Consider the following 24,430-nt stretch of genomic DNA (forward strand, 5'->3'; position numbering starts at 1 on the left):
ACAAGGATTGGCTCAACTGTTATTCCATGTGATAAATACAGAAATATTAAAGATGTTCAGGATTTCTGCTAAACATCAGAAACCCTACACTGTGTTGCCTCATCGTATTTTTTTAAATGTAGATACAGTTGTCATAACTTTCTTAAGGATATGGATACATTCTGACATGGAAGTGGATTTGGGGGTGAAACAGCCAACTTTTCTCTAGCACGCCACGTAAACAGTGCCATCTTGTGGCCCAGATGGGTCATCGGGCACGGAAAGCAAAGCGCTTCCCGCAAGGACAGTGTTTTAGTTTTATCCGTGTGTGTTTGCTTGATGTTATTTTGGTCAGCTTGGCAGAGACTTGGGAACTAACAAGGGCCATCTGAGTCCCCTTTCTTCTCAGCGGGAGGCAGGGAAAACAGGGCAAAGGGCTTCTTCCCCGTAAAAGGCATCTGACCATAGGGCCATAGGACAGGTTGTGGAAGTCTCTGGAAGGCCTCAAAAGAAGACTTGAGCTTGAAATATGAGAATCCACGATTCATAGAGGGGATGAGGGACTATGCGTGGGGGCTGGCAAGAGAACAGCAAGAGTCATAAAAACAAATCCCACGGACAACGAAAAGGACACTCCCCCAGGCCTCAAATCATCTGGGAGGCCTGGGGGCCGAGCTGCAGAAACTCATCCAATGAGTCACTGGCAGACCGCTCACTCTTGACACTGGAATCTCTGTGGTTCTGTTGTTTTTATGTTAAAATAAGACAACCGACACCTGCTAAATTGAACTTCAGCGGTATTTTCAGCATACTGACTCATTGAATGTTTTTTACACTTGTTCTCTCCTTCTCTTAGAAAAATCTGTTTAGTTTGTTGGTATCTGTATGTGTGCGCGCACACACAGATATTTTTCTTTTCTGATTACTGGTAAAGATGCAGCTGCAAAAATGACATTGACCATTTCTTCCTGAAACTGGACCTGCAATAACAGATGAGCTAGTTTGTTAGCGTCCAGATCTGTCCATGAAAGTCAACTCAGTTTCGCTCACTAAGATGTGCAGACTTGCTAGAGAGAATTGTGGCTGTTCTGAGCAAGATGCCGAAATAGCTTTTCTTAGGAAAACCAGACAGATTCATGGCTTTCACATGATTTGCTCCCTTTATTCCCCTGACTCTTTTTTCAGTTAACATCCTGACTATCAAAACTGTACATATTCTCCATGGCACAATAATTACATCCTCAGAATGGCAAACAGTAAGGTTTAGTATTTCCCTTTGTTATGACTGAAGTTATAGAGAAGGAATAAAATATATTCCTAAAGTTGAAATATTTATAATCTTTTAAAACTCAACAATATAACCTTACCCTTTAAAATCAGAGCAGGCAGATTTTAACCTTCAAAATTGGGCTTCAGTGAAGGCATCAATCCTAACTGGTGTTTTGTTTTGTTTGAGACAGAGTCTCGCTCTGTCAGCCAGGCTGGAGTGCAGTGGCATGATCTCAGCTTACTGCAACCTCTGTCTCCTGGGCTCAAGCAATTCTCCTGCCTCAGCCTCCCAAGTAGCTGGGATTACAGGCATGCACTACCACACCCGGCTAATTTTTGTATTTTTAGAAGAGACAGGGTTTCACCATGTTGGCCAGGCTGCTTTCGAACTCCTGACCTCAGGTAATCTGCCTGCCTTGGCCTCCCAAAGTGCAGGGATTACAGGCGTGAGCCAAATACTAACTGTTTTAACCAAACCTTGACAATTATAATGAAGGATAGTTTCATGTGAAACTCTAGGCTGCTTTCTAGAACCTGAGATTCTTACCCTTTGAAGAGTGTCATCACCCCTGTGGGCAAGTGTTCATCTTTGCCTCATTTTCTATTTTATTGACTTGTTTTATTTGAGACAAGGTCTCACTCTGTCACCCAGGCTGGAGTGCAGTGGTGCAATCACAGCTCACCACAGCCTTGATGTCCTGGGCTCAAGCGATCCTCCTGCCTCAGCCTCCTGTGTAGCTGAGACTACAGGTGTGCACCACCACACCCAGCTAATTTTCTAACTTTTCTTAGAGACGGGATTTCACCATGTGGCCCAGGCTGGTCTCGAACTGCTAGGCTCAAGCAGTCCTCCTGTCTTGGCCTCCCAAAGTGTTAGGATTACAGGCATGAGCTACGGCCCCAGTGGTTTATCTCTTGTCTTAATGCTCTTCCTTCAAATTGCCTGAGAGGGAGCCACCATCACTCACCACTGGGCATGTCCCTGAGGGACCACAAGTGCTCCTGCTGCCTCCGAAACTGCTGCCTTGGGGTCCATGATATATGTGACAAGGAGGCCAACCCTGTGCTCTTTTTCCCTCAGGTACCCTCACATCCATCACCAACCTGGCCACAAGCCTGGCCCGGAACATGGACCGGCTCTCGCTGGATGAGGAGCACTACAACCGGCAGGAGGAGTGGCGGCGGCAGCTCCCCGAGAGCCTGGGCGAGGGACTCCGACAGGGCCTGTCCCGGCTGGGCATCAGCCTGCTTGGTAAGGGGCTGCGGGGCCTCCTGCCTGTCTGACTCCAGCAGGCTGAGGTGCATGGTCTTCCAGGACTGGGCAACTTCGCCTTCTCCCTGGGGATGGCGGGAAACGCTCAGAGAAGGTAAGGCACTTGCCCTGACTCCTGCAGTGTGTCCCGCCAGGGGCTCACCTGCACAGCTGCACATGCAGTGCCTGCCTTTGCTTTGTGTATGAAATGTGTCTTGGGCCTCACTAAAGTTCTTCAAAGGAAATCCTAATTTGATAGGACCCCCTCTGAGCGCAGTGGTGTCTGCACAAGGATGGCAGCGTCCAACTGTTTGCTTTCTGAAGAGTGTGGTGGGCAACTCTTCCCAAGCACTGGCTCCCTCACTCCCACACATGCTGAGATGCTTGCTTTTGTTTGAGAAGCACTAGAGCAACATGCAAATGTCATGTAAACTTCAGTGAAGAGCCCACTTTGTCCTTTTACTTTTTTGAGATCAGCCTGACTCAGAGCAATTATTGTTTGTAGAGCAGCCGGATGGTATAGTTAGAGGTGAAGATTGCTATGGATATTTCAAAATATTATAAATGTTTGAAAATAAGTTGCTTTAAAGAAATCTATAAAAAAGAAGCTTCAGAGCTAAACGTTTTCAGGGCAAGATTTTCAAGGATATTTTTTGTTTATTTGTTTGCAATGGAATTTAAAACTGCATTGCTTGGCAATGTGCCTTCTGCGCATCTGAGGGAATGTGTGCCTCCCAGAGATCAAAGTGACCCAAAGCAGTGCAGAGCAAAGGGTAGAAAAGATGAGCTTGAAAGGACTTGCCCTCGGATACTCAGTTCTCTACAGAACTCCGGGACTGGCAACTGCAGCCAGCTGAGGCTCTGGGAGGAAGTGGCAAAATGTTACAAGTTCAGGTTAAGTTGCTAGAAGTTATATGGTTAAAAACATTCAGTGGTGTGACTGACTGACAGTGGCACTGTCATTTGATAATATGTGGAAACTGGGAAGCTGGTGACCTGTGATAAATGAGCTAGGTAAAGGAGCATCCTTCTTGCTGAACTCAGTAACCCAAAGGTGATGGTGACTCTTTTGGGGAAGGTGGGGTGGCAGTGGACCCCGCCCTCAGAAGCCCCAGACCTCAGGCTGGGGTGTCCAAGTCCTTTCTTTGTGATCTCAGTCAAGTTCTTCTCTGAACCTGGGTTTCTCTTTTATATTGGGCCTAGTGATACCATTGTTAGAAATAACAGTGGGTAGTTATGTGGCAGCCACTGTGCTCATGTTTGGTAAATAGCACCTATCTTTGACATAGTATGGTAGCAAATGAACTCTTAAGAGTTGCCTGGTTTCCAAGAGTGTCTCAGCAAAGAGAAACATTTGAGCAATGGCAGGATAGTTTCGCTTAATCCAATGGATTATGTGGCTGTAACCAGTGGAAGTGACAATGAGGTTATATTGGGATCTCAAGGTCATCGTTTTATGACTCTGGACCTGTTGATGCTATGAATTGGAAGCTTAAGTAAGTACCACTACTCTGTGGTTGAGAGCTTCCCTGTCTCTGCCCCAGCCCTTCTAGCAGCTTTTAGGCAATCAGAGAGAGAGAGACAGAGAGAGAGAAAGAGAGAGACCTGGGTTGGCTGGTGTGTGGCTGTCTCCACCCCAACCCCCTGACTCCCGTCCAGCCTGAGGGTTCCAGTCTCTTCCCACCCAGAAGCTCCAGCCACTGCTGAGCTTTCAGTGTGTAAGATTGTACCTGATGGGAAAAATCAGTTGTGTGAGGAGTCACAAATCTGCCCTAATGAAGTCACCTTTCTGGGCATGGGTCCTGTCAAGAGGGTAAGTCATAATGCTCCGATCTTTGCTGTAGACATTGTGTCTTGCATATTCTTTTGCATGCCAGGGAATTCATTTTTGGAAACTGTAATGGGCTCATGGGGTCTTTCTGCATATCTGGTAATTTCCAGAAGATTATGAATTCTCGGGGTAATATAAACCTCCTCTGTAGATGCTGGCTGCACCCGCCAGCACTGGCCTGCCCCAGTCCCAGCCCAGCCCACACATTTTCAAAGATGTCATCTTATTTGATCTTCACAACCCTCACAACTTCATAACCCTTCACAACTTCACCACTTTGGATGAGGGGAAGTGACTTGGTCAGGTCAAACCTCCAGCAAGGACAGGAGCCTGGGCCTTCCTACCACATCACCTACCTTGCGGGGCTCCAGGCCTGGAAATAATCAGGATGTGGGGAGATTGAACAACTGCAAGTTCCAGTAGAGGAGAAAACACATTTTCCCTCAATGTTTATGGGTTCAGCAGGCCTTCTTGACTCTGCTTCACCCTCATGGGGACACTGTGGAGCGTTATGAGACTCCTGAAAATTGAAGGAAGTCTTTAGCTATATGCCCAGCTGCATTGCCCCAGGTCAGCAAGGAAAAGTGTCTGCTGGCTGAGAGATGCCACTGAGGCTTTTGGATGAGCTCCATGACAGTTTTCCAAAAGCATCGGCTCTTGGAAAAATTCTGTTTAGCCTGCAGTATTGGCATCAGGCTTGCCTGCATCTACCAGATTTGTTCCCCAAACACCCTCACTTTGTATTACACTCTGGAGCCTGCACTGAGACTGGACATGCAGCTCCGCGTCACAGCTGCATTCCGCGTTTCCTCCCAGACCTGATGCTTTCTCATGAACACCAAAGCCAGGATGTCAAGAATTGCTTCTCTGATCCCTGCTTCTTTTGAGTCACTTCCTGTTTTGTGACATACTGCTGGATTCCCCAGAGACCACCCCCTCTCTCGGGCACTTTTGGCTATGCCATCTGGAATCCCAACACAACAGGCCTCCATCAGGTGAATCAGAAAAGTCCCCTCCAGATATGAGGGAAATCCTCAGGAGTGTTACTTTTGCATTCCAATTTCATGTTGACTTGATATATAAGATGGCTTTTTGTTTTAAAGGCTTTTATCTTGAGAACAGGATGTCTGGAGTTAAAGGTCTTGGCATATTTCCACACCTGTACTATTCTTGAGTGTGATCGCTTAGGAATGAATATGATTTGATGAATATGTTAAGAGAGGGTGTCAAATTGAGAACCAGGCAGATCCACCACCTATAGTAAAAAGGACCCCAAAGTAAATTGGTTGAAGAAATTAGATCTCAGTGATTCTTGGTGAATTTTGAAGTCTTCATCAGTATATCCATATTAAGAGGAGATGACAGAAGCCAAAAGAAAAGAAGTATGGGCTGACAGGACAACTGGATTAAAATAAGCATCAGTTTCATGAAAAAGGGCTAACTTGAAGAGAAATCTCTTCACTCCAGCTCTTTAGAGGATCTAAAGTAACCTTGTTGAACAGAGGAAGAAATCACAACATGGAATTTCTTGAATAAAAATTTATTGACTTTAAATAATTTTGGCTAATGTTACATATACACAATTTTTAAAAACCTCTTTACATTGTTAAAAGAAAAAAAAAAAGTCCCCTCCAAGGGAGTGACTCAAGAGTTGCACATCCCAAGAGACAGCACTTGAGTCATCCCTCCAATACCACTGTCTGCCATTAGCAGACTGATGTATATTACAGTCAGTGGGGAATTTAGGAATAGCAGGCAAAAGTGCTTCCTTCTCAGTTTGCTCATCTGTTCTGGTCAAAAAAGAAGCGCTGAGCTGGAATGTTGCAATATATTCTGTGGGTCTTGTTTCTTTCCAGAATGGTGAGGTGTGTTGTGGTATCCCATCTTATGCCTGTGTTTCTGATAGTGTGACCAAAAAAATGCCAGAAACAAAATTACACCACATGGTAAAGGCAGCATCAAAATAGCCACATCACCAGGAACTTCCAGAGCTCAGTGACCAAGTTCTGCCCAAGGCTTAGGAGCAAGTGACAGAAAGAGGCAAGGGAAGGCCTGATGGTTTCCCACTCCACAATGAAGGCCTTCCTCCTCCTCCTCCCCCTCCTTTCTTCCAAGGCACAACAGGCAATAGCTCCTGTGTCGTGCCACATGCAGCACTCACTCAGTCCTGGAAACCCCTCCCAGGCACTGGCTTCATCAGATCACAGCCATCTCCATGTGGCCGCCCACCCCGCGGGCCTGACGCCAGCAGGCAAGTCTTGGGATCAGTTTCCACTCCTGAAAGCCTTCGAGCAGTTTGAGTCTATGACAGTCAATAATTTACCAGTTGTGGGATTTAGCTGGATTATACTTCAGAGGAGAGCTATTCCAGGCTCTATGAGAGACTGCCTCTCTCAAAGCAGGGCTACACGGACCATGAAGCAGCTGCTGCTCTTCCGGCCTCTCTGTTCTCCAGCTTGTGAGCACAGAGGGAGATAAGGCACCTGGTGGCCGGTGAGGTGAAGGTGTGTGTGACAGGCCAGCTTTCCCCCTCAAGGGTCTGCTGCTAAGCTCAGGGCAGGTGGTCCCACAGCTCCCTCTCTGACTCTCAGAATCTAACACCTTGTCATGGGGCTCAGGCTTTTCACTTTGGGGGCTGCCCGAATAGTCGTATCTGTCAAAGCCACAGTAACTGGAGCCTTCACTGTGGCCGGAGAAAGTGGAAGAGCAGAACAGAGGAGGCTTCACCCAATACCTGTGTGTGCTGGAGCAGGTGGCTGTCAGTGCCCTGTGCGGGTGACTGCGGCTGGCCCAGGCTCCACCCTCTGATTTGATGCTGTTCATTTGGATAATCTGCTGAGGTGACTAGAAGAGAAGACCCAGGGTTCCTGCCTGTCCCTCAGTGTGGCCACTCTGACTTCCGATCTTCCAGATGGAGAGTGGAGTGTCACTGCCAAGTGAGGGGCACTCCCAGCCAAGAGCCAGGCCTGGCTGTCTGCGGTGCTGAAAGAGTGACCCTCACCCTTGACAGCTGGGGCTGCCTGGACCCACCGGGAGCAGCTTCCTCTGCTCACCCTTGTCATTTCTGTAGATGGTTTGGGCAGCACGACTCTAGGCTGGGAAACAGGCCTGTCGCCTCAGCTCATTCTGAATGTCAGTGCATAAACTTAAATGGCTCTATGAAAACCTAGAGGAATGGAGTCCATGAAGAACATTTCCTTTACAATTGATGTTATGTGCACTAAAACTTCTATGCACAGCTGGAGCATTTTCACCAATCTTAGCAGCTTTGAGTTGAAAACAGAGAATTCTGTCAAGAATTGTAAAGAAACGTTCCCTTCTTTCTGAGTCAGGGAACCCTCCACTCCATCATGAAAAAAATCAGAATGGTGAGGCTTTTTTAGCTCTCATAGTTGGCTTCTCAAAGTAGGAGGAGCAAGGGGCTGTATCCACAGGACTGCCTGAGGGGCTCCTTTCATCTGTAACCCTCAGGCTCAGTGCAGGCGATGGATGCCCTGTGCTGCAGCTGTGGGAGCAGGGCTGCAGAGGGTTTTGGTTGCTATTCTCAAGGAGGAGTAAGTGGCCAAACCTCAATTCAAGTGAGACAGAAAGGTTTTCCAAGATTGGCAAAGAGGAAGAGCCTGTTTTATAAACAGGGTAAGTGAATATCTTGGTGGTTAAGAGCTATGCTGTGACTCAGACCCTCTGCGCACTTAACAGCTGTGTGATCTTGGGAAAATATCCTTAACACAGTCCCCAGACCTAGTAAGCGTTCAAGATAGATTACCTATAATCAAAATAATCATTACTATATCAATAATTACTCTTATGTATTAATCTATTACTACTAAATTATTATGATTGTTATGATTATTAAAAGTGGAATATTAGAAAGGGGCTAACGCCTTCTGGTTTTTCATCCTCCTGAAATCAGTCAGTGCAAACGTATTAGGCTGAACAGTCTTTCTTTGCTCCTCAGGAATTGTTAGCTTCTCCCTCTAAACTGTGTTGCCTGATTTCTGAGGAAAGATGTATGGGCGACACTTTGCATTTCTGACAGGTTTGTGAAATTCTGAACTGAACTTCACAGATCCTCACTGTGTGAACCAAACTCTGTCTGAACATTGTATTTTGGTGATGATAATAAATGTCTGCTGCCCTCGGTGTACTTAGATAATTGGTAAATAAATGGGTAGTAAAACCTTTATAATGAGGGTGGGGACTCATTTTCAATCCAGATAAAACTATGTTCCAGATGGAGCCTTTCCTTTTCTAAGGATTTTAAGCCTCTGTCCTTACTGAGGGCTTTTGTTGTTCCAGGTGCAATTGCTGGTATTGTTGATCAGCCGATGCAGAACTTCCAGAAAACATCTGAGGCACAGGCTTCAGCAGGACACAAGGCCAAGGGTGTCATCTCGGGTGTGGGGAAAGGAATCATGGGGGTGTTCACAAAGCCCATCGGAGGAGCCGCTGAGCTGGTGTCACAGACTGGCTATGGTAAGTCGGTGGAAAACCCGTCAGGCCAACCCAGACTTGACTGATTTGCATGATTATCCCAAGGGTTTCCTAAGATAATGTAACCTTTCACATGGCAGAGGAGTAGGAAACGAGTGGCTTTCTTACCTCTCTATGCTTATGTACACAGAGCAGAATTTTACTACTAACAAAAAATAATAAAACTGTAGAATCGGGAAACCAGTTACTGGTTTCAGTCTACATATGTCATAGAATCTTTTTCCAGTACACTTGATAGACCGTAATGAAAAGTGACCAGTTTAGAGGTGGAAGGCAGAATGGAGAATACAGTAGAGAAAAGAATTATGACTTTTTCCTATGAGAAATGTGGAAGGAGAGAGAGGTTGTGGGAAGATAACTTTAAGAAGCAGTAGAGAATGAGACAGAGTGTGGATGTGCACATGGATCTTTGGGTTTGGGGTGGCCTTCTCACCCATAAAACAACCATCCCGCTCCCTGCAGCCAGGTTGAGTCCCCCAACCAGCAGAAGCAAAGAGTATACAACTAAAAGCCCTTTCCCCAGGCAGACAGCTGTGGAGTGCACAGGTGCAGGGCACTATTTGCACTTGGATGGGGTGTGCCAGGGCCTCTCCCCATGCGGCAGTGTGCACACATGAGTAGTGGGTGCCTGTGAAAGGAAGCACCTCCTCCCAGGCTCATTTTCTGCATTCTTGGCAGAGTACATTAAAGTGACTTTCCATAAACCTGTGGCTGGAACTGTTACCATTTTACCTAAAATTGGTGTCATCATTTTGGTCATGAAGCAGGCTGTCTAGCTAGTATCACAAACCACAGGAGTGCCCTCCGGTTTGTCAGACATGTGAGCACACTGTGTCTGCGTCCACATCTGGCCATAAAGCCCATGGAATGTTTCAGGGCAAGCATCCTGCTCCTCAGCAGGCCTGACAAGAGGCAGCCAGATCAGGGCATAAAAACAGCATCTGAAAGGAAGGGAGTAGAGATGAATGAGTGCCCATACTTCAGGCAGCCATCCGGAAAGCATCCTTTAAGAGACCACACAGACGCCAGCATGTGTTCCCCTTCGCTTTCCCCTCGTCTCCCTCATTTCCCTCTCCTTCTGTGAATGACATTTTCATTCACAGGGAAACTGACAATAAGATTTGCTATAACCTATAAGTGGGAAAAGTTAAACTCTCCCTTATCAAGCGCTTACATGTGAATAAAAATAGTATTCCTTTTGATGCAGCCCTCAGTGAGGTAAAGTCAAGTCATACTTCATAAATTCTTTTGGTTTTGAAAATGCCATTGTCCCTCACCATGTTTCCCAGGACTGAGGAATGCTCCCTTATGTAAGAGGATCTCAGAGCAGAGCTTCACATGGCCTTTTTGGTTTCTCTCACTCTTGTAAAACTTTTATTACCAAACTGAAGGTTTTACAAACCACTAACTCTTAGTCTAATGACTGTGCCTCGTTTATAAACATTTACAAGCCCTCCGAAACACACATGCTGTACCATCTTTGGTTCTGGAGTCTCTGTAAAGGCCTACGTGGCTGCTGCTGGGTGCCCTCATTTGGTGCTGGCACCAGGGAGAGCATATCATAAACCAGAGACCCCAAGCATGCTCATAAATGTATATGGATTCGTGTTTAACAGCTGGATTAAGTCACTTAGCATTTAAATACTGTATCTAGGCAAAGGGTGTGCCTTTGTATATATCTATGTGTGTGTTGTGTTTATTTTTTGACTAACCCTAGCACAAAGTAGTATTAATATTAAGGAAGTCAACTAACAATCTAGACTTTTTTTTTTTTTTTTTTTTTAAAGACACAGGGTCTTGCTGTCATCCAGGCTGGCATTCAGTGGCACAATCACAGCTCACTGCAGCCTCCAACTCCTGGGCTCAAGTGATCCTCCCACCTCAGCCTCTTGAGTAGCTGGGACTACAGGCGTGCACCACTATGCCTGGCTAATTCATTTTTTGTAGAGATGGGGGTCTCACTTTTGTTTCCCAGGCTGGTCTCTTAACTCCTTGACTCAAGCAATCCTCCCACCTTGATTTGACCTCCCAAACTTCTGGCATTACAGGCATAAGCCACCGTATCAGACTGACCTATCTAGACTTTTCTTAACACATCAGTTACAAATGATGTCTAAGCTATTGTTCATGACCAACCTCTCTCAGGAGCATTTTTGCTTCCTCTAATTGCTAGTCTATGCTTGGACTGTAACACATTCATATTTTAGTTTGTTACTAATGCAAGATCACCAGGGTTAAGAGCATCGTAATGTTTAAAGATTATCTGTACACTTGCTTCCAAAGATGTGACATCATTTTGGATCTGTAACATTTTATGGATGGCTCTGAACAGATGACATCATTGCAGCATGAAACTGTTTTCCAGAAAACAACTAGTAAAACTCCCTTACTTCTCTTACCACAGGTATTTTACATGGAGCTGGACTTTCTCAGCTTCCCAAACAGCGCTATCAGCCAAGTGATCTACATGCTGACCAGGCTCCAAACAGCCACGTCAAATATGTCTGGTAAAATTATTGAGACACTTGCTTAACTTTACATCCATATTGTATGTTAATAGCTCCTGGCTTGGTCTCAAGATAATGAGCCACGCTTCCAGGGAGCCCAGGAGTGGCCATTGTTGGCACTGGCATCTCAGGCAACGCAAGAGCACTGTAGAGGGACAGGAAGAGGCTGCTGTTCCCAGGTTTGGGGCTGGCTGCACAACTCCTCTACTCCATACCTGACCACTCAAGGAAGGTCACACATTGGCAGAGAAGCCCAGTCTTGCTAGAGGGCCTAAGATTCCCTGTGGAACCAGCACTCTAATTAGAGGTGCCATTTCTAATGGGAAGAAAAGGAGCTAGGCAAAGCCAATCTTTGTTCCCAGGAGGAAGCAGGTTTTGTTAGCCAGAATCAGTTGACAATTACATTTCAAGCTAAAATGAATAATTGGATTGGTGAGGGCCCTTTGCCCTTGGGAAGCTTTCTATGGTGTTGCCCCATCCATTGGTAAATAATGAGCACTGATAAGTGACCATCTTTTCAAATCTGGCCCCTGGCCTCACCTTTCTCCTTTTAAACAGGAAAATGCTTCAGTCTCTGGGCGGACCAGAAGTCCACATGGCCCTGGATGTGGTTCTGGTGAGGGGCTCAGGCCAGGAGCATGAAGGGTGCTTGCTGCTGACATCGGAAGTGCTCTTCGTGGTGAGTGTCAGTGAGGACACACAGCAGCAGGCCTTCCCCATCACAGAGATCGACTGTGCACAGGACAGCAAACAGAACAATCTACTCACAGTGCAGCTCAAGCAGCCAAGAGTGGCTTGTGATGTGGAGGTATGTTTCAGAAAACAGGGTGACCAAGACTAGCTGCCAGGGAGGTTGAGAAGCAGGCTGATTATGGTACCCAGGCATTTATAAGCTACAGCCTCTGGGTAGCTGCTGGAGACCAAGGAGAGCTGCTACCCAGAGGTGGGAGTGTGGAGGCCAGAAGGCCACTACAAAAGGGCACTGGGAAGCCCCCACCCAGAGGTGCACATGAGTTGCCCAGGAGAGCCCCGCAGGCGGCCAGCAGAACTCAAGGTCTGGGGCTAAGTCACCATGTGAATTGAACAAGGCTGATCGGGCTTGGCCGTCATGGGGCTGGGGTGCTCGATGGACAGGACGTGACAATGGAGTTCCAAAACAAGTGCGTCGGTACAGGAAGGGCCAGGATTGGGGCAGCAATTCCAGGCAATTGCTCCACAAAGGAGGCCACTGGTCTGAAAGCCTAAAATCAGGTCCTTGGCTGCCTGAGGCTTGCAATTGGCTGCAGCAGGTCTGTGGGTGCTGGAGAGGCCCACTGCAGAAGCAAGGGGCATCATGAAACAAGACTCTCCACTCACTCCCATATCCCCAAACCTGGAGATTTCAAGGGTCAACATTTTGTGAGTTGGTCTGTCTCTCACATCCACTGGTATTCTCTGGCTGTGTTGTCTTTCCCACAGGATAGTTTCCCACCCCTTAAGTACCAGAGAGTTGCCCCTGGGGATGACACTTAGGCTCTTGGGGCAGCTCTGTGGCTGGCCCCTGGCATGCACAAATTAATGTGGAATGGATGCTCAGGCAAGGCATACTGGGTGTCAGGAGTCAGAGGTGAGCTCTGACCAGAAAGACCCCAGCTTCCTGTAGTCCAGCCCAGGGTAAACAGGTGCACCTAATGGAAAACTGCTCTCTGCGCTTCCTTCCCGGATGATGGCCTGATCCATGAGACCCTAATTATTTACCTAAAAACACGTTTTTTTCTCACGTAGCAAGACGGTGGTGGATCAGTGGCAAACTAGAGTCTGCTGGCCCTAACCTGGGGACTGAATGGCCCCAGCAAAGGACAGCAAACCTGCCTCCAGCAGGTCCTGCCTGATCCCTTCTTTCATTATTCTCTTCCTGGGATGGGAGCCTGTCTCCCTCACACCACTGGGTAAAATTATCTGAGAAGATGGAAAGCAGCCAACCACAACAACTCTTAAGATTTCTCTAGTTTCTTGGATCATGATCATAGGCTTTAAGCTGGGGTTTGGCACCAGGACTACATTGCTGCTTTGAGTTGATGACTTTCTGGGAATAAACAGAGGTCAGATGTCCAAGCTGACTTTATTAGATCTGCCAAAATCTTCTGATCAGTTGACAATAAAGCAGCGGTGATCTGGCTACAGGATTTGGCAAGGGATATCATTACCGTCAAGTCTTTAGTCCTTAATGAGAAACCTCCAGTGGCCATCATTATTCCTTAGCTGCTTGGGAATTATTTCAGATCTTAAACTATTGAGACTGGTGATTCTTTTGCTGTTGAACTATCTCTGTCTTCAACTGTGATCTTTCTCTTTTGTGTTTGAGGCAGGTACTGTGGAGAATCATCATAGCTAGAAGGGAACAGACCTCAGTTTCTCTAGGGGTTATTGAGGTCATATCTGAAGTCACCACGCCTAAAAGTTGCTAAGATTATTGGGACTGTGGCATCAGAGGAAGCAGCACTAAAGCTCTGGATACAATTTTTAACACTAATTTTCCACTGGTATCCAGGGCTAAAAGAGGGTTGGGATTAAGGAAGGCCTAAAACAAACAGAGGTGGGAAGACATGACTGAGAGCAGGAGCACTGTGCCCACACAGCCAAAGCTGGGCACTGGCCAGAAGGTGGATGGGCCAGTGTGCCTTAAGCCTCCACATTCTGCTTTCTCTATTCCACTTTACTTCTCTCCTTAAGTCATTAATAGGAATAACCGTTCCCTTAATCCTGTGTCTATAACCTAACCTCTCCTACCCACCCCCACGAAAACTCAAGCTGCAGAGCATCTGAGACTAAACCCTCCCAAGTGCTGTAATACAAGGTATTTTCAAATGAGTGGGCAGGGGAGGGTGGCCAGCAGTGCTGCCTTGTCAGTGATCTTTCTTGAGCTGCCTGGCCCTTAGTGCATCCCAGCATAATCCACAGACATAAAGAAGCCTGTCTGCTCTGAACACTTCCAGTGAAGACTAAAAACAGTATTTTAAGATCTTTGTATAAACAACTTTTCTGGTTTTTAGCTTTTGCCTGAGATGCTAGGAAACACAGCTCCTTTGAATTTTGGAAGGAATTAATTTGTAGATGACATCATGTGGTACATTTAAATATGGCAGGATTGAAATTTTTTTTAAATCAGCATTTGCTTTTCTTGGTTAAATGAAACCAGTTTAGGGATAATAATTGCTTAATATGCCTGGCACATTATTGAAATCCCTTATGAGAGGCTCAGAATGAGTCAGAAGGTCAATTTATTCCTTGGCTGGGTTCCTTTCACAACACGGGTTTTCCTGTGCTGCTGTTCAGGAGGAGCAATTAAAACTTTGTGTATTCAAAGCTTTCCAGCTGAATTCTGGCCCCATCAAATGATATCAGAGCTCTGGCTTTTGCCTGGTGGTGCACAGCTTTCATCTGTTAGTGAATCTTTTGGGACTTTTTTCCCCAAGCTTACCACCACAAGATCCAAACTCTAAGGGATTCCCTGCTTATTCCTTTAGCAAGCCCCTTTACTGTATCTCTGCCATCACAAGGGCTTTCTCCAGCTTTTAAGACACTTTAATTGCATTATCTCTGGGCCACACACAGAACTAGAAAGTCTTTACATTACCACTTTTTCCAGAGTAGCCTTGCCAACGTTCAGTAGGCAAAATCCACGGAAAGTTTGGTGGCTACCTGAGTTTCACAAATCAGTGGCTTAAAACTGCAAACTTCCAACTCCGCTTGATCTACACACGAGATACCTATCGGACCTTCAGGGTGGGAAGAATTTTTATAGCTTCAACTGCCTTTGATGAGCGCTTTCTCAGAAAATCTCACTGAAGAACCTAGTATATCATCTCAGTTCTATTTGTGTTTCACTGAAGATGAGCCAGACTTTTATGAACCATAAATGTACTTCGCATCCTTTTTTCCATAAAAATTTCCCCTTCCGCTGCCCAGTTTTTCTATTTTTTCTGGCTTTAAATCCTAGGACTTATAAAATCAGAAAATGTTACAGTTCAAACAGTATTTTTTTAATGCTCTGTCCAAAGCCACGGGTTTGAAAGAGGTGTTCTTCTCCACTTTAAGACCTTCTATCTGAAGAGGTTTGGGGAGCCAGGCAAACAGCTTTTATTTCAGTGCTGAGTTTAATGTTGATTAGATTTATGCAGAGGCAAGATTTTTTTCCTTGGGCTGGTTGCTAAAGAGCAATGACAAATGTTTTAATAGTTAATGAGCAGAATGTTATGAAATCATCAGCTTTCAAACATAGGAATTTTATGCAACACTAAATGCTTATTCAAAGGAGGCTGTACTGATAGGCTCATGTACAGCTTTTGTTGTTATACTGCTAAAACTGCATTATCATTGCCTTATCTCACGGAAAAAAAGGAAACAGTGTTTTGGTAATGGCGTTAATAGATGACCTAAAAGGCATAATGTACAACAGCATCAAGGCAAAAAACAATTATTTTGTTCCAGAACTCTCATAAGGGTCTAGTAATTGATTAGTCTTTATTTTTGGATCCTAGGTAGACGGAGTCCGAGAGAGACTGTCAGAGCAACAGTACAACAGACTTGTGGACTATATCACAAAGACATCTTGTCACCTGGCCCCCAGCTGCTCTTCCATGCAAACATCATGCTCTGTGGTGGCTGCAGAACCTCCCCCCTCCACTGTTAAAACATACCATTACTTGGTTGATCCACAGTTCGCTCAGGTCTTCATTAGTAAATTTACCATGGTGAAAAATAAAGCCCTGAGGAAAGGGTTTCCTTGAGTCCCCTCTGAGATGCTGACTGATGATTGATTGATTCCTGCTTGTGTGATTTAGTTTTTGGGTTTGAGACAGAGTCTCGCCGTATTCCCATGCTGATCTCAAATTCTGGGGTTCAAGCAATCTTCCCACCTCAACCCATAAGTAGCTGGGACTGCAGGCACATGCCACCATACAGGGCTGCCATTTTTTAAAAAAGCTTCATCAGCTTTAACATCTAGTATGGACACAAGGCCAACAGTTTCTTATAGTGTCACAGTTTCCTTTAGCATTTAGATCCTTACCTCTAAAAGACACCTTCAAAGTGACAAAAAAAACCATGCTCCTTTCCCACTTGGAGACAATGATTAACAGGGCCCCCCTTTATGTTGTTACCACATATAGAAGATGCATTTTTTTGTTGTTGTTCTATGACACTTGCAAAAATTTCTACTATAATTTGGATCTATTAACACTGTTCCATCACAGAATGTGACCAGGCCTTACAGTGGAGAACTGAAGTTAAAACTTCTTCAAGTTGCATCTGTTTTTGGGCTGAGTCACCACCTTGGCCTCATGCTCCTTGGTCTGCAAAGGCCTAGGATTCTTCTTTAAATGAAATGCTTAGGGCTTTGTGGCTTGTGACATTTGTCACTTAACTGCAATGCTGTTCTTTTACTGAAAGCTGCTATGTATATTTCCTCTGAAGTCTGCATTTTACTAAAATTTATAATACAGTATCATTACTGTCCAGGTGCATTTTAGAGAAAGTGTTTTTCCAGTTTGTGTTTTACTAAGCAAACTTTGAGTAAATCCTTTGTCCTATATCCAGTCCCAAAGTGCTCAAGTGAGTTTGCCTGGTTCCATTAACAAAACATACATCATGGGAACTCCCTGGTACACTGTGGAGCACACAAGAACCCCAATATTAATGCTAACAATACCAGTCCAGATCGTTATTCTGTGGAATTGACTTGACAAAGCATTAAGATATTCCCAGTGTCTAATATTTTGCATCTAAGAATGGGTTTGACTCAAGATCTTGGGTCATCGGATATCTTAAATGTTCAGTAAATCGTCCAGTAACTTTGAACATGTTTGCTGATTACATTTAAACTTGGGTCTACAGCTTGTTACCTACAATTTTGAGATGCTAACAGAATGCAATTTTAAATGCCCATTATTGGTTTTTTTTTTTTTTGGGAGACAGGGTCTCATTGTCACCCAGGCTAGAGTACAGTGGAACAATCATGGCTCACTGCAGCTCAAGCTCACTTCCCGGACTTAAGTGATCTCACTCCAGCCTCCCAAGCAGTTGGGACTACACCACCACCACAGGTACACACCACCACCACAGGTATACACCACCATACCTGGCTGATTTTTAAATTTTTTTCTAGAGATGAGGTCTCACTGTGTTGTCCAGGCTGGTCTTATACTCCTGAGTTCAAGCTCTCCTCTGCCTCTGCCTCCGAAACTGCTGAGATTACAGGTGTGAGCCACCATGCCCAATAACCACTGATCTTTAATTCTCACATGTTGGGCTAAGAAGTCACTCTGTAATTGTTACTGGAAAGCAAGGTTTAATGAACAATTCCGACTATGAAAAATGGCTCTTTCAGTTTGTTTTGTAATACTCATTTAGGAAAGTGACAGTTGTCAACTTCAAGAGTAACTATTTTTAAAAATGTAAATAAATATTAATCCTTGTATCTTATGGCAATTTTGCATATTGATATGAACTATTAAATTGTTTAAAATAAAAGGTATCCTTGAATCACTGACCACCTACAGATGTCTACTGTTACTAACAGGTTTTACAATGCCAATTTTCACTAATATCTGAGTTTAATATAGCTCACATCACTGTGAATTTTACACGAGTTAAAAAGGGTAATACATAAGTTTTGTTATCTTAATAAAGTGACTGATTAAATTAGCTTTGAATAATATAATCGTTTTTTTCCAAGCTCTCCAGTATCACTTTGCTTGCAAATAAGCATGAATTAAAGTACTAAGACAACCTCTGAAAGAGTACCATACTCTGCTAGTCATTAGCAGACATTCAATTCTAGTTAAGTAACTTTTTCTGGTCCTATATCCAAATTCTGTTACATACTGTTAGCTTGTTATTAATAAAGCAATACTGAGTAAGAAACCCTACATTTGAATTACCTATTTCATCTATCTGGTGGTGGCGCAGCTACCAAATAGTGGAAATGAAGGCCAAGGATAGATGTTATTAGGATTCTGTCTCTTCTTACAGCCCACAGTAGTCTTATAGGTTCATAAAGAACACTTTAATCCATGGCCCAGGACCAAGTAACTGCACCTAGGAGTATCTCAATGAAACGGGCAAACTATTGCAGTTAAAGAGGTGCGAGAACAATGAAATTTTAAAGAACACAGAAACCAAGTTAGCTTTATCAACAGTTAAATCCCAAACCAATTCTGATGCTATTAAAGTGCCGTGCATTATCATTAAGAACTGAGAAACTTACTGTCCAAAGTATTTGTTAATTGTTTATTTATCAAGAGAAACTATTTCTTAGCCCACATATTCATGTGTCATAGTCCAGGAACCCGAGTCAGTGACAAACTTCTGGTAATTCAACCTGAAGAAATTCTGTGGAGAGAAACACAAAGGCTAAGTTAATGATAAACATTCTCTCAATATCCACCATCTTTGAGGATCAACTGAGGTCTATTCCTACTAGTAGATGTCATACCTCGATCACTCACCCTCAGCCACAGAAAAAGCACACTTCAGGCCACCTCGACTCCAAGTTCACTCTCCTTTAAGCTACTCTAAGCTCCCTGACCACTCCGAATAGCATCTTTTCCATTTTGGGCATACCACATCTTACTCTGATTTCTCGCTTTCATTTAACAAATTCTGCTTTTCTCCTTCTCAATTCTACCCCCTACCCCCATTCCGTCTTATAGCCACATACTGTTTCTGTTCCAAGCAATATTTATGTTCCTATCTCCAAATCTGCTCTCATAGGTTTTTAAACATAATCTTATAAATAATAATGGTAAATATCTAACAAATTTAAATTAGCCTATTAACATCTTCTGATTATAAAATGCATGCTCACTGTAAATTCTGAAAATTTCAAAGTTAAAGCAGATATGTTAAGATTATAAACAACCATTAATATTTTCTTGGGCCGGGCGCGGTGGCTCAAGCCTGTAATCCCAGCACTTTGGGAGGCCGAGGCGGGTGGATCACGAGGTCAAGAGATCGAGACCATCCTGGTCAACATGGTGAAACCCCGTCTCTACTAATACAAAAAAATTAGCTGGGCACGGTGGCGTGTGCCTGTAATCCCAGCTACTCAGGAGGCTGAGGCAGGAGAATTGCCTGAACCCAGGAGGCGGAGATTGCGGTGAGCCGAGATCGCGCCATTGCGCTCCAGCCTGGGTATCAAGAGCGAAACTCCGTCTCAAAAAAAAAAAATATATATATATATATATATTTTCTTGATCTTTTTTCCTTAATACAAATGGTACCCAACTTATGATGGTTGGACAACAATTTTTTGACTCTATAATGGGTTTTTCGGGGTCTTAAATGCATTTTTGACATTATATTCTCAACATATAAGGTTTATTGGGCTGTAACCCCCATATATAGTGCAACTGAAATGTTTAGGAACAGCCTGACAAAATAGCAGATTCACATTCTCCGTGTCACAGCACACTCATTTACAGGCCATAAACCCAGACTGAAGTGGCAAATAGAAACTTCACGTTGTTCTTTTTTGTTGGGCTTGAATGAAGTTAAATCTACACGTAAGATTCCAGAGTAGAAAGTCTCATCAGGTACTTCATACATGCTATCAAGTCAATTTAGTAGATGACTTTTCATCAGCACACCAGTCAGTCCTTTTCTAGATATAGAACTTTAATTCACACTGTCCATGAGGCGTAAAGATCTTGTGGATACAACAGACCAAACCAGTATCTATGGAAAGCCAGCTAGTCACTCGTTAACACTCACCTAACAAACTACACTGTCATAAATACTTTTTAAAAGTGACTTCTCAAAGTTTAACATGCATAATGCCAATCTAGCAATTAATAGCATAACCTATAAAAATGATTTTGAACATACAAAGTAATATCATGTCAGCAAGATAATAGACTGAAGTCCCAGGCCCCCAAACCCCCACAAGATAATGAACATATAGACCAAAAATTAAAACCTGTTTAGCTTTATGAGAACTCTAGAAACCAGTTGAGCAGCAACCAAAAGAACCACCTATCCAAGAAAAAGCCACACTCAAAGTAGCAGGAAATTTCATGACATTTTGCTCACTCTTGCCACACTCCCTCCGCAGTGCAATACAGTCAGAAGAAAACTACCCTGGCTCTTCCCTCAGGACATAAGGAATGGAGCTGGCCTGCAATGTTCTGGCTTGTGTGGAGGTGCCCAAGGGACTGCTTTCTGTCTTGCCTGAATCATAGTGTTAATGGGAATAACGGCATAGTTTGGATAGAGGTTGGAAACAGCTGAAAGCAATGATGAGTACCATGGAATGAATGAGCTACAGCGGAACACAGACCTTCAGAAACCTGTGCGCAAGCAATCACAGGCAGAGGAATAAAACAGAACAGCTAAGGCTCCAAGAGGAGGCCGGAGTCAAACTCAGGAAAACTAAGAAAAACTCAAAGGCAGCTGTGTATAGGAGGAAACTAGAACTAAGGCATATGTACAGGCCCAGGGAAGATGCATCCCTAGAAAAAGTCTGAGAGGACACCAAGCCTTTAAGGTGGGCTAATCAGTGAAGGCCTTTCCATGCATGGAGCCAGTCTGCAAGGGGACAGGTGGCTGGTTTTATGAATGCCTGAATTTCACAAGACCACAAGGCACATAAAGAAATAGGGAAACACAGACGACTAAAAGAAACAAATCTCCACAAACCAACTCTAAAGAAACAGAGGCGGCCAGGCGCTCTGGCTTACGCCTGTAATGCCATCACTTTGGGAGGCCAAGGTGGGCAGATCACAAGGCCAATACATTGAGACCATCCTGGTAAACATGGCGAAATCCCGTCTCTACCAAACAAATACAAAAATTAGCTGGGTGTGGTGGCACATGCCTGTAGTCCCAGCAGGAGAATCGCTTGAAACCAGGGAGCCAGAGATTGGAGTGAGCCAAGACTGCACCACTGCACTCCAGTCTGGCAACAGAGCAAGACTCAGTCTCAAAAAAGGAAAAAATAAATAAATAAATAAAAACAGAGGCTACTGACTTACTCTATAAAAACTTAAGAACAACTGTCTGAAATATCCTCAATGAGCTAAAGGAGAATGTGGACAATTAAGCAAAATTAGGTAATTATTATTATTTTTTTTTTTGAAAGAAAGAAAAAAAATGAAGAGGAAGAGAAAGAGAGAGAGAGAATGGGAGTATTGCTTTCTTGCCCAGGCTAGAATGCAGTTTAGTAATGGGTATTGAAAACCTCTTTTATACCAATACTTATACTTGATGTAGATAGGAAGGAATAAGGGAAGAAAATAACAAACAAGCAGCCAACCAATATTTCATTTAAACCTATGAAATGCTATGCGATTACTGAGGAGTGATTTACTTCCAATTATGTAGTCACTTTTGGAATAGGTGTGAGGTGGTAATGTGTGTTTTGTGTATTTGAAGTGGAGAGTTCTGTAAATGTTTATTAAGTTTACTTGTTCCGGGTGTGAGTTCAAGTCCTGAATGTCCTTGTTAATTTTCTGTCTCATTGATCTATAAAATCGTTAGCTCTTCTTGTTACATTGATCCTTTTGCCATTATATAATGTCCTTCTTTGCCTCTTTTGCTCTTTGTTGCTTTGAAGTCTACTTTATCAGAGGCGAGAATTGCGTCTCCTGCTTTTTGTTTATTTGTTTATTTTTACTCTCTGATTGGCTGATAAATCTTCCTCCTCCTCTTTGTTTTGAGTCTTTGTGTATCGTTGCATGTGAGATGGGTCTGGATGCAGCATACCGATGGGTTTTGGCTTTTTATCCAATTAGAATATATATATAGGTTTAATACTGGCATTTGATGCTAGCTGGCTGTTTTGCCCATTAGTTAGTGTAAATTTTTCATTGTGTTAATACTCTTTGCTTAGTGATATATTTTTGGAAAGGCTGATATTGGTTGTTCCTTTATATGTATAGTGCTTCTTTCAGAAGCTCTTGTAAAGCAGGCCTGGTGGTGGTGAAGTCTCTAAGTACTTGTTTGTTCGCAAAAGATTTAATTTTTCCTTTGATTATAAAGCTTAGTTTGGCTGGATAGGAAATTCTGGGTTGAAAGTTCTTTTCTTTTTTTTTTTTTTTTTTTTTTTTTTTTTTTTTTTTTTTTTTTTTTTTTTTTTTTTTTAGAGAAAGAGAGAGAGAGAATAGGAAGGAGAAAAAAGGAAGAGAAAGAGAGAGAGAGAATGGGGAGGAGGGAGAAGGAAAAGAAAGAGGGAGAGAGAATGGGAGTATTGCTTTCTTGCCCAGGCTAGAATGAAATTTAGTAATGGGTATTGAAAACCTCTTTTATACTGATAATTATACTTAATGATGTAATCAGGAAGGAGTAAGGGAAGAAGATAACAAACAAACAGCCAACCAATATTTAATTTAAACCTATGAAATGCTATGCGATTACTGAGGAGTGATTTACTTCCAATTATATAGTCACCTTTGGAATAGGTGTGAGGTGGTAATGTATGTTTTGTGTATTTGAAGTGGAGAGTACTATAAATATTTATTAAGTTTACTTGTTCCGGGTCTGAGTTCAAGTTCTGAATATCCTTGTTAATTTTCTATCTCGTTGATCTATAGAATCGTTAGCTCTTCTTGTTGCATTGATCCTTTTGCCATTATGTAATGTCATTCCTCGCCTCTTTTGATCTTTGTTGCTTTAAAGTCTACTTTATCAGAGGCGAGAATTGCATCTGCTGCTTTTTGTTTATTAGTTTATTTTTACTCTCTGTTCAATTGGTAAATCTTCCTCCTTCTCTCTGAGTCTTTGTGTATTGTTTCATGTAAGATGGGCCCGGATGCAGCATACCGATGGGTTTTGGCTTTTTATCCAATTAAAATATATGTAAGTTTAATACCAGCATTTGATGCTAGCTGGCTGTTTTGCCCATTAGTTTATGTGAATTTTTTATTGTGTTAAAGTTCTTTGCTTTTTGATATATTTTTGGAAAGGCTGATATTGGTTGTTCCTTTATATGTATAGTGCTTCTTTCAGAAGCTCTTGTAAAGCAGGCCTGGTGGTGGTGAACTCTCTAAGTACTTGTTTGTTCGCAAAAGATTTAATTTTTCCTTCGCACATAAAGCTTAGTTTGGCTGGATAGGAAATTCTGGGTTGAAAGTTCTTTTCTTTAAGGATGTTAAATATTGGTCCCCACTCTTTTCTGGCTTGTAGGGTTTCTGCTGAGAGATCTGCTGTAAGTCTGATAGGTTTCCCTTTATGGGTAACCTGAACTTTCTCTCTAGCTGCCCTTAGTATTTTCTCCTTCATTTCAACCCTAATAAATCTGGCAATTATGTGCCTTGGGGTTGGTCTTCTTGAAGAATATCTTTGTGGTGTTCTCTGTATTACCTGGAGTTGAATATTACCCTGCCTTGCCAGGTTGGGGAAATTTTCCTGAATGATATCCTGAAGAGTATTTTCCAACTTGGATTCATTCTCTTCGTCACATTCAGGTACACCTATCAAACGTAAATTAGGTCTTTTCACATAGTCCCATATTTCCTGGAGACTTTGCTCATTCCTTTTCATCCTTTTTTCTGCATTTTTGTCTTCTCGTTTCATTTCACTGAGCTGGTCCTCGACTTCTGATATCCTTCCTTCCGCTTGATCAATTCGACTGTTTAAACTTGTGCATGCTTCGCGAAGTTCTCGTGTTGTGTTTTTCAGCTCCATCAATTCACTTATATTCTTCTCTAAATTGTCCATTCTCATTAACATTTCGTTAAACCTTTTTTCAAGGTTCTTAGTTTCTTTGCATTGGGTTAGAATAAGTTCTTTTAATTCACAGAAGTTTCTTATCACCCACGTTTGGAAACCTGCTTCTGTTATTGGAATACCGGTGTAATCTATTAAGCCTTGTTCCGTTACTGATGAGGAATTGCAATCCCCTGTAGAGGGAGAGACATTCTGATTTTGAGTATTCTCTACCTTTTTACGCTGGTTTCTTCCCTTCATTATATATTTGTCCGTCTGTCGTCTTTATAATTACCGACTTTCTAACTGGGTCTCTGACGTCCAACTTGTTGATTCCCTGCGCCGAAATCTGAGCAATCCACTGAGCCGGCCAAAAGAGCGGTGTTAAGATTGATGGTGCTTTTCTGCCCGGGAATA

At 43.4% G+C, this 24,430-nt stretch overlaps 2 protein-coding genes across 7 annotated transcripts in view; one reads left to right on the forward strand and one right to left on the reverse strand.

Moving 5' to 3' along the window:
• VPS13B (vacuolar protein sorting 13 homolog B) overlaps positions 1-18,016 on the forward strand; it is an 839,649-nt gene extending 821,633 nt beyond the window's left edge. For all 6 annotated transcript variants that reach the window (XM_012455820.2, XM_021675751.2, XM_021675750.2 and 3 more), the window contains exons 58-62: positions 2,330-2,500; positions 8,631-8,807; positions 11,230-11,332; positions 11,891-12,140; positions 15,853-18,016. In XM_012455820.2, coding sequence (XP_012311243.2) covers positions 2,330-2,500; positions 8,631-8,807; positions 11,230-11,332; positions 11,891-12,140; positions 15,853-16,101 — 950 coding nt within the window. In that variant the 3' untranslated portion in view covers positions 16,102-18,016. The remainder of the gene's footprint in view (positions 1-2,329; positions 2,501-8,630; positions 8,808-11,229; positions 11,333-11,890; positions 12,141-15,852) is intronic.
• A 571-nt stretch (positions 18,017-18,587) lies between these two features.
• Positions 18,588-24,430, reverse strand: part of LOC105719661 (cytochrome c oxidase subunit 6C) — a 30,534-nt gene continuing 24,691 nt past the window's right edge. Inside the window, exon 4 of the mRNA XM_012455824.2 lies at positions 18,588-18,703. The gene's annotated coding sequence lies outside the window, so the exon portion shown is untranslated. The remainder of the gene's footprint in view (positions 18,704-24,430) is intronic.

Source organism: Aotus nancymaae, unplaced genomic scaffold, assembly GCF_030222135.1.
Source record: "Aotus nancymaae isolate 86718 unplaced genomic scaffold, 86718_ANA_hifiasm-v0.15.2.pri h1tg000036l, whole genome shotgun sequence".
NCBI lineage: Eukaryota > Metazoa > Chordata > Mammalia > Primates > Aotidae > Aotus > Aotus nancymaae.